Source organism: Symphodus melops (genome assembly GCF_947650265.1).
Source record: "Symphodus melops genome assembly, chromosome: 19".
Taxonomy (NCBI): domain Eukaryota; kingdom Metazoa; phylum Chordata; class Actinopteri; order Labriformes; family Labridae; genus Symphodus; species Symphodus melops.
In genome coordinates this window covers 20,849,143-20,859,713 of record NC_136709.1, presented here as the reverse complement: position 1 = coordinate 20,859,713, position 10,571 = coordinate 20,849,143, and the positions used below count along the sequence as shown (strand labels likewise).

General features: G+C 47.6%; 1 protein-coding gene across 1 annotated transcript in view; it reads left to right on the top strand.

Annotated features, from left to right (window-relative positions):
* Window positions 1-3,340: 3,340 nt before the first annotated feature.
* fgfr3 (fibroblast growth factor receptor 3) overlaps window positions 3,341-10,571 on the top strand; it is a 52,379-nt gene continuing 45,148 nt past the window's right edge. Inside the window, exons 1-2 of the mRNA XM_079369773.1 lie at window positions 3,341-3,783; window positions 9,479-9,706. Of these exons, the coding sequence (XP_079225899.1) occupies window positions 9,559-9,706 (148 nt within the window). The 5' untranslated portion in view covers window positions 3,341-3,783; window positions 9,479-9,558. The remainder of the gene's footprint in view (window positions 3,784-9,478; window positions 9,707-10,571) is intronic.

Genomic DNA, 10,571 nt, shown 5'->3' with positions numbered 1-10,571 from the left:
GCAGAGAGGAGTTTTTGTTTTTCCTACCAACATGAACAGTTGTGGTGTGTGTGTGTGTGTGTGTGTGTGTGTGTGTGTGTGGTATAAGGAAGGGGTCATTTGGTCAGTTTGCCCATCAGTACTCGAGCTGTCTGACTGAGCATTCTCACCATCTGTATGACCTCTCCTCCTGACCGGCAGGCTTTTGTTCCCGAGCTCGCCTCCCTCCCTCCCCGCGTTGGTTCTCACAGATCGGTGTCGTCCTCGAGGTCACCGAGCCCCCCGGCCTCAATCATCTTCACCACGCCACTCTTTTCTTCTCCTCTCGTACTTTAATGACAAACTGCTTGTTGTTTCTCCGCTTGACTTTCCCATGAGGCGGAGTCACCTGTTTGTGTCCAAATGTATCTGAAGGAATGTTCCAGAAGTCCTGAGAGCCAAACGGAGGCTGAGTGGAGCCGTCCAGGTCTCAGGTGGTCTGCTGCTCCCGACCAGGCGGATGAATTGTTGATCTGTGGTCGCACAACGAGAAGCAGAGAGTTCACTCCTCCTGAGTTGAGTTTAATATCAGTATCATTTGATTTAAAAACACCAAATATGTGGCGTGGGTGTGGTAGCCACATCTAATATGATTTAACGCTGAGTCATGGAGGGTCGGCTGGTTGGCTTCATGGTTACGCCGACAGGGCTGTTTGTGAAAACAACGTTGAGTTCAGTGAAGAAGAAGAAACAGAGCACATACGTGTTCCTCGACCTCGATTCAGCGCCACGCTCACCTCCTCGCCGCTCTCATTTTTATTCACTTTGATCGATGTATGAGCAACTTCTTCTTCTGATGGTGACAGAGGACGAGAGAGACCCACCGGCATGTCACTGTCACAATACCCAGAGTGCATTGCAACACACCACATGTGGATACATGTTTTCAAAGTGTCCCAGAATGCAGAAATCAAATGTGTGTTTTTTATATATAAAGATATCAGTGTTAACCCGATAAGGTCAACACGTCTCCATCCGTCCTGAAACAGGCCGAAGCTGTCGGGGAGAGTTGGAGCGTCCTGCTCGTCATTTACGACGTGTTTTAAACAGACGAGGCGTCGCGTTAACGGCTCATAAACAAACGAGGCCTGAAGTCTATCTCAACCTTCTAGTCCATAAAAAGAGTCTAAATAAACCACGAACTGCTGAAGTCACATTCGATAAGTCGGCTCAGACGTCCTCGTCCTGAAGACATCACGTCAACTTAAACAGGTCAAAGTGTGGTTGTGTCTCAGCTTCCTCCTTTGCTGCTTTTTATGACGTGTCGACGTCACAAATCAGCGAGGCGAGCCCACCTCGGCCTGACGACAGCGGCACACTCCGCTTTATGGCGTCATAAAGTGGCCTTCTGAAAACAGCGTTTGGGAGATGACAGTAATTGGTGTGTTGTTTAAAGCGGGGAGTGCTATCACCTCTGGCCGGACAGCAGTGATTAGCTGAAGGCGGCCGTATATATCGGCACATTAAACGGGTGCTTGATGGTCATTTACTGTCGGCTCGGCACACTTCAGGGCTGCTGGTCGAACACGAGTCCGAGCTGGCTGCGATCTCCTGAAATACACCTAACTTCCATTCTAACTGGATTTAATGTGCATGAATGGAGAGATGATTATTAATTTATATTAAACAAATAAGTCACATCACCTGGTGTACAAAAACAATGCAATCTGTTACAACAACCAATCAGATGTTGAGTAGAAGAGAGTTTTTTAAATGTCTTAAAAATGCTCCATATGTTGTGTTCCAGTCTTAGTTTAGTCTTAAAGGTGCAGAGTCTTTAATTTTAAATTGTTGGGAAAAGAAAATAGAGGCAGAAGAAATCTAAAAATTAAAAAAAAACAAAAAACATTTTTAGTTGGATTTTAATGAAGTTATCTCAATAAAACCATCTCTTGTCCTACTGAGCCCCATCGGTGGTCCTGGAAGCTTCTGTCTCTTTTTTTTGTTTCTTTGTGAGGAATGTGGCGAGATAACCATGAGGCTCCTTTAACCCCTGACATGGTGCAGGGCCCCTGTGCAGCTCGAGGCCCCCCTGAGTCTTTCAGGACTTTATCATCTATTGGCGCCCCTGAAGATTACCAAAGAGACATGTCACAAGAATTATTCCACAACACTAAACTACTCGAATGTGTAAATGGTAAATAGATTTCTCTCTCCAGGTGTTTCCCTGAACCTCACACCGACTGTTCAATCAGAAATCGTATCTCGGGCTCATTCTGCAGCACTAAGCCTCATTTGACTTCTTTTCGGAACGAATTTAAAGCAAAGCGGGGAGGCGTTTGGATCTCTCGTCACTTGCTGCCTCCAGCGGTCCCGGAGGTGCGGCGCGCCGAAATGTGATCCCCCCCCCCCCCCCGACGCTGCTGCTGTCTGTCCTGGAGGCGGCGGCGCGCAGCCAGGAGGCATCCCGGACCGCGGAGGGACCGAGGAGGAGCGCAGAGCAAACACACACACACACACACACACACACACACACACACACACACATGCAACACTTGCGAAGACTCCGCCTTCAAAATAAAAGCTTCTTTTGTGTAAGTGCGTGGCATTTTGTGATTCACTTGATGACTCAATTAAGATCAAACCGACGTTTTCTCACACAATTGTCTTTAAGTTTTATTTTATTTTTTTATTTTGTTTTGTTATTGTTTAGTGTGAGTCCATCGTGACGCAAGAACGTGATACATGGGAGTAACTGATGTGTGTGTGTGTGTGTGTGTGTGTGTGTGTGTGTGTGTGTGTGTGTGTGTGTGTGTGTGTGTGTGTGTGAAAGGCAATACAGATGTGAACATTATGAGGAACACCGTAGTTTTGCACTATGATTGCAATTGTATTTATTTTTTTCAAAGAAATCTGCTTTAAATGTCATACAAAAAAATATATATTTTGTGGTTTTCATGATAGGAAGAATTTTGCACTTTGATATAGTGCTTGGAAAAATGCAATTATACTGATATCTGTTTTGTCACCAAGGCAACAAAAAAGAAAAGTGGTTTACAGTGGGCACTAAAAATGGGGCTTTCTTGATTTTAATGACACAACATGAGCAGTTGGCTTTGTGTCTTTATAGAGCTGTGAATGAAGATCTGTCGCCTTCTTTACTTTTGAATTATTTCAAACCAACTGGGATATTTGTTATTCATTAAAGTCCTCTTTAAAACTATGAATCATGAGGCTACAGTCTTTAATTTCTTTATGCAAATCTGAGTAAAACATTGCGTCACTGGCTCGGAGCCGAACATCTTATTTTGGAGGTGTAAACCGGAACTTCCCCTGGCTTCCAGTCAGTGTGTATTGACATCGGCACCCGTGCAGCCCGTACTTCACAAGCAGCCAGCGGAGCGCAGTCACCAGTCCGAGTTCGTTGATCCGCGGCGACAAAACCCACCGACTTGTCCCGGGACGTCTGGCCGCTCCACACTGCCCGGAGCCCGGCCTCACAGCACAGGATCACCGCTCTCCGGTGGTTTGGACACTCTGGTCAGCAGCGCGCATTGGAACACGGGATTTAGTGGAGAAGTTGTCTGTGTGTGCCCGAGCCGAGGACTCTCGCTGTCAACTCTTTGGGAGGATTTCTGACCTTTTTCTTTTTTCTTTTTTTGTTGTTGTTCACTGCCGCCAAAAGCGCGAGGACGTACGGATTTTAAAGAAGTTTTGTGGGGGATTTTCTGTGAAATTTTCAGGAGAATATCGGCGGGCTTATTTTTCTGAATGCTTGGTGACATCTGAAAGACAGGGATTTGCTGTCAGGACGGGATACTTTGGGTAAATAACCTTTTAAAAACGTAATTAATGCTGTTCTAACTTTTGTATGAATCACACTCTTCACACTCTCGAGGCGCCACAGAAATAGCTTCACTTGCTTGCAGATGCTGGTCGGACAGGTTGAGCTCTCTGGTCTCTCGGGGAGCGTTGAGCAGCCTCAGAGTGTGTGCACTGTGTGTGAAGCGTGGAGCAGCAGGACCAGCTCCACGGCCGCGCACACGGCGCAGGTGCCGCTGTGCGCTTCGGTCCGTGCGTACTTAACGCGTTTCGGCTGCTGTGAGCGGAGTCAAGCCGCTTTTCTGGGTGCATTTTATCACGTTAGTTTGGAAAAAAAGTGAGCATAGATTTAACCACAATTTGTTTGAGACGACTTGGTGAAATTACGCACGCCTTGTCCCTAAAATAAACTGCAATAGAGCGACAACTTGGTCATCCTCTTCGGCAGTTTTGAATGGAAATCAACTTGCTTTAAGATGTTTGTCCTGATGGTTAAAGGCAGTGCTTCGTGTTTTAGTGTTAAAATTGTGACTTTGATTTCCTCAAAATCCTGAAAATATGTGAACCCAAGTGAGAGACTTTTGATGTATAAATTAGGGATTTACGCACGCCATTCTGTCCTGTATGAATTAGTTACAGATGCCAATAAAATGCACGTGATCCGAATATTTTTTTTGTCATAATAAATCAAACGTTGTCATTCATTATTACACGGTCAAAGTGTGAAGTATTGACTCGTATCGCCGTTTGGTTCACGCCTTTTCTCCTCGCTGGAGCAGTGACGTCTTCTCTCTGCTCCGGAGCAGATTTATGAATTACACATCAGCCTGCTTCACACAGCCGCTCACCCTAATGCCTCTGATCACCTCTGAAGTTTCTCCAGAAAGCAGCATTATTTTCTCTCCCTCTCTCTCTCTCTCTCTCTCTCTCCTCCCTTTCTGAATGAGCGAGCTGTGCGGTTCTCTCCCCTCAGCAGCAGATCACTCATCCCCTCCTCTTCAAACGCACGCGCCTCAGTGGGATTCACATGGTGATTTAGGGCCCACTCGGCTCCGCTTTGACTCCCCACCACGTCAAGTCATCACCGGAGAAAATTAGCGGATTATTGCATCCTCAAAGAGAGCTTTGCGGAGGGTGGGGTTGGGGGGGGGGGGGGTGGGGGGACTTGGAATTAGATTTATTGTTTTTTTTGGTCTTGTAATGCGTCAGCCAATTAAATTCCGGATCCGAGAAACAAGCATGCGCGTGATAATAGTTGTGTAAATGCTGTAAATTAATTGCATCTATTGACCCGAGAACGAGCGCGCGTCTGTTTCCATCAGAGGAGTCTCAGACACATTTCAGCTCCCGAAGAGTCTCTGATTGCTTCTTTTCATTCCACAAATTGGCCCGACACCGTCCCTGTGTGCGCTCAGCTCAGGGTGCCTCTTCTTCTTCTCCTCCTTTATAAATAAGTAAACAGTGCATTAATTGCCTCCGACTTGTCTCATTTGATCGTTGTACGCGAACACACTGATTCACAGTCATATTCAAATAATACCAACTGTGTGCGTGTTGCAGCAGAGACCCCAGCAGGCCTGTTCTACAGATATGCAGAGGAGAAACTCCAAGACCCGGTTCTGAACTTACTGGACTTGGTTTTCCATATTTCAGACTTTAACAGTCAGAATAGATGAGACTGCACAGGAGAGAACTAAATGTCCCATATTTAAAAACAAGTGTTTGACTATGGCACTTAATCCAAACTAAAATATCCCTTTAAGCTCTTCTAATGTGTCTGATGCTGTTAAAGCGTAATGACCTTTTCATGCTTGTACCATTTTTAGATTTGTAAATGTTCTTAAAATAATCACAAAGACAGTTGTCTCAGGTTCATACAGTTGTGTTTCTGTCTGGTGTGTGTGTGTGTGTGTGTGTGTGTGTCAGATTCAGCCTCCTCTGGTTCATGCAGGAGACAAACGCGTGGACAGACAGTGTCGTGTGTCGTGCGTTGCACGTGTAAAAGTTGAGTTTCAGCCCTGAGAGGAGGCCACGCGGTCCACAGCCTGCAGCTCCTCTGACAGCTTTAACATGCAGATCTCTCTCTCTCTCTCTCTCTCTCTCTCTCTCTCTCTCTCTCTCTCTGTGATGCCTCTGAGCTGATCAATATCTCCTCTCACCTGAGGGTGCGTTTGCTTTGAACAGAGGGCGGTGAGAGACGGGGAATGAATGAGAGAAGAAGAAGAAAGAAGAAGCACTGATTTGGAGGATTATCCTCTCGAGGGTCTTTCTCTCCAAAAAAAACAAACCAACAACAACCTTTAATCCTCCTCTCCTGTCCCTCCCAAAAAATGACAGAGTCAATCCAGCTCAATAATTCAAGCTTCCTGACGCTCCAGAGGTGTGACTCGCATGTGACTGCCTCGCATTGATCCTCAGAGAGATGACAGCGAGTTGAACCGCGGTTAAAGCAGTTTTCTGCCTCCGAGCTCCTACAACAAGAAGATGGTTGTGCATGATTAATGATCATCTATTATTCACAGCAGCGGTTGTGTTTCCCTTTCATGCTTTAAGAAAATATTAGCATGAAGACGTTTTCGAGGGCTTTGAACTCCTCGCTGGGTCTTTGGGATCCTCCTTTTCCTTCAGTGAACTGAGGAGAGTTTATGTGCAGCGTTCAGCATGTCCACACTGCTGCCAAAAAGTTCTCCAAGTTTCATCAGTAAATATTCCAAAAGCAGAGCATTTAGGGTGGTTACTTGCAGAGGTTGCACATTTCTGTCAAGTAGAAATCGAGATCCATGAGAGTAGAGTCTGATGAAAGAAAAAAAGCTGAGTCGACGTCTTTCTATCGGAGTTGAAGTGAAAACGTCCCGGCTCTTAAAGGACGCTGAAGGACTCTCCATCAGACTCGCTAAACCTCACGTCACATTTAGCAGATTATCAAACTTGAGTCATTCCAACTTAGAATAACACGAAAGGACAAAACAGTGAAATGAAAGAGCGTTCACTTTCGCCCTTTGTGCTCGAAGTCCGTCTCTGTCCGCTGCAGACGTTGTCTGACTCGTGTGTCCGTGTCGTTCTCGTCACGTCATGGAAAAGAAAAACCTTTATTGTCATCACACTTGGGCTGTCACATGTTTCTACGGCTGATTTTTTTTAAAAGTTCAAATCAATCAATTAGTGACCCGTTTGGAAACCGTGACACCAAAACAACAAGTCCTCAGTGAGCTAACATGCTGTACAAACTCCTGCACAGTGTTACTGTTCTGATGGAATCAAGACGCTGCTCTCAATGACTTGTGTCAGATTCAGGTTAAAAAACATGGCTGACGATCTGTAGTTTTTTTGAAGGTTTGGTAGGCCTCCTTTAAGGTCACGCTCCATGTAAGGAGGCTGCAGTCCTCCGAGCTGAGGCTCCTTCCCTGCATGTCATTCCCCCCTCTCTCTCTCTCTCTCTCTCTCTCTCTCCCCCTCCCTCCCCCCTAAAGACGGTGGTATCTGTACCGTGAGCTTCATTAATGCCTTAAAGTGCACAACTCTCAGTCATCCCAGTAACGTCATGAAAACAAATTTAAGAATGAATGACCTGCAGCACTGGAAGAAGAATTGATCCCACAGGAGGGAAGTAATGCAGGAGGCTCAGTGTCTTTAACTTTCTTTAAAGCTGCTCGTCCTGGTCCTGCTGGAGGTTGCCATGGTGATGGGACTTCCTGTTCTCTTCAGTGATTCACATCATTGGGCTCAGCTCGGCCGGTGTGGTTCTCAAACTTCATTTGAAAGAGTGGCAGCGCTTTGACCTGACACCGTGTCACATGTGTGTCACCCTCACCTCATCATGCTGAGGAGAAACCATCACGCCATCAGAACTGGGGGGGCCTTGGACCGACTCGCTCCCTGAGAACACCAGATACCTGTGCGGATGTTCCGGAAGAAGCGGAGCCAGAACAATGAAACATCTGCTCGAATGTGTCGGAGCTGAAGAACGGAGCCAGTTTGGAAAAAGGACAGAGTAGAAAATACAGATTTAGGCGTTAAGATATCAGAAAGTTCCTAAAAACTCAATTTAGAGGAAGAACATTTCTCCCCCCATGATGTTCAGCACGTCTTCCTCAAAGTCCTGAGCTCACTGCATCATTTTAATAGATAGATAATAAATAAGCTCTTGCAGGATTTCCTTTGTCACTCTTCATCCTGAGGCTCTCTCACTTATCGCCTGTCACCAGAGGACTCAATCTGCGAGCCTGTTTGCCACTTTCTCCTTACATGGCACTCTTACAGCGACGTGTCTGGACACATCTGCACGTTGACATTCACGGACTCTCGAACTTCGTCTTCAAGCGCAGAGCCCACGAGAGAAAAGAGCAGAGATTTTCTCTCCTGCCTTGCCAGAGAAAACAAAAAGTTCGGAACCGGCGAGGCCTGCAATCAGCTCCTCTGTGCGTCTGCAGAGCGAAGGGCCTTATCGAGCTGTGTAAACAAACGGCGGCGGCGTGGAGGCGTCTCGTGTTGTGAGAAGGTGAGGATGGGCTTAGAGAGGAGGAGGAGGAGGAGGAGAGTGAACATAAAAGGCTGCGCTGTATTGAAGCATGAAAGGAGCAGTGTTTAGATAAGGATTGGATGTGTGTGTGTGTGTGTGTGTGTGTGTGTGTGTGTGTGTGTGCAGAGTTGGTTGCTTTGTGTGTGAAGGAGCGATAATGTGCAAACAGAGCTGGGCTTCAGTTTGTGCTGAGCAGGGAGCGGGTTACAGGACCTCGGAGAGAAAGGAAAACAGCTCGGTTAAGACTTAAGACAACACAGGCTTTCTGTGTGTGCGTGTGTGTGTGTGTGTGTGTGTGTGTGTGTGTGTGTGTGTACAATACACCTCTGTGTGTGCACGGGAGGCCCATTCTGAGGTGTTTGCTTGTGTTTTGTTGTCGGGTCGTGGTGCACATCTCACAGCCAAGGCTATTCTGAAGCTGCACAGAGCTGCTAAAGTGTATGCTAACAGTTGTCAGTGTGTGTGTGTGTGTGTGTGTGTGTGTGTGTGTAAGAGAGGTTTGTGCTTTTTGCTTTTCTGGGCACCTCGCTCGCAGCTTTCTCCGAGCACCTCGCTGCATTCCAGCTTCTCCCTGCTTAAGCAAACAGAAGGCAGAGCTCTGTGCCGCCGCCGCTGCAGCCGTCACGCCTCCTCCTCCTCCTCTGACGAGCCGGCGGGCACGTCGGGCAACTAATACTGTAGACTTCAGCATTCCTCATGGTGCAGGAGGATCAGGGAGTCCGTGTCAGCCGGGTGCTAAAGCATGCAGACCAGTTTCTGGAGCAGAGAAGGAATGAAGGCCTGCTCGCTTTGTCTCTCCCCCCCCCCCCCCCCCCCCCCCGGACTCATCCAGGACCAGGACAGAGACGTGATGAACTTTTATTAAAGCTGGTGTTTCCAGCATCCATCCATCGCAACGATCAGGTGCTCTCAGAAAGTTTCTGAGAAAATCTGCAAAGAGAGATTTCCACCCTGATCCTTGAAATCTGTGTGGAATGTCAGGTCAAAATATGGTAGCATGTGTGCAGAGCCCAGGGCGCTGCGCTGTGCTGCCTTCAACGTGCAGCCTGCACACGTCTCACATCTCACCGTTTGTGGATCCTTTGTTTTCTGTTTGATTGCATTTTCCAGCTGGGTGAAATCTGGGCCTTGATCGGACACCAGCACGCTCACGTCTTGTCTTGTTTGCTTGTTTTGCAGGTCGCTGTCGGGGGGAGTTGTCGGATAGTTTCTCGCGACGCCGGAGGCCGCCGTTCTGCCGGACAGCATGCAAACGGAGGATGTTGTCTGAGTCCCGGTCGGGCCTCGCTGCTCCGCGCGTCACCTCGTCGTCCAGAGGGATGACGCCTCTGTGGTGCTCTCTCTGGCTCTCCTTCCTCCTGCCGCTCTGCGTCGCTCCGGCGCGCCTGCCCACAGCGCCGCCCACAGGTAGGAAACAGCATCGCACCCTTTCACACTGATGAAACCAAACTCTGGATGTTGTCCCAGAAGAACCGGTTTAAGAAAGTCCCGTCAAGTCTTGAGACCTTTTGATGATCGTTTGACTCCTTCAGAGAACGTTTGGATTTGTGTCCAAACAGAAGAAGCTTCTCCTCATGTCCCACGTCTGCTGTTTGTTCATCACTTCAAACAGGCGCCTTTCAAAAGGAACATTTATTGTTTATTCCAATGTGGTGGAGTCTTTTTCTTTTTTTTAACGAGGACGAGTTAATTGGACTCTTCTTGCTTCGCTGAGCTTTGCACGATATTTCTAGATCGGTCCCAAGTAAACGTGTTCTGCTTGAATCTCTCCATATTGTGCTTAAAATAAAAAAGACAGCAGAGTAATGGCTTTCTGAGGCGTCAGCCAACTGTTGTTTTTTCTTTTTCTGTGTGAGCGTTGTTTCAAATGGCTCTTTGACACTCTTTACACGCGACGCTGCGTTCAGACACACGAAGAGCCCGGCTCATGTGACGCCTCGGTTTTCTTCTGCAGCTTGTAAACTTGTGCTGAGAAGAATCTACGTTTAGAGAACCGATGTTTGAGCGGTGAAGGGTTCACACTGTGACGCTCTCTGTGACTCGTAGGCTTCTCCTCGTATCCCCCGTCTCTCCCCCGCGGCGCCCTGCGGCCCCTGCCCTCCAGCAGATCTCCCACCGTCCACAGATGGGCGAGCAGGTCGGGATAAAGTCACTGGCGAGTTTCCCCTCAGCTCGCCTGAGCTGCACAGTTCTCACTTAAGTTTGTCTTGTTTTTGTGTGTGCTGCTCTGTGTGTGTGTGTGTGTGGTGTGTGTGTGTGTGTGTGTGTGTGG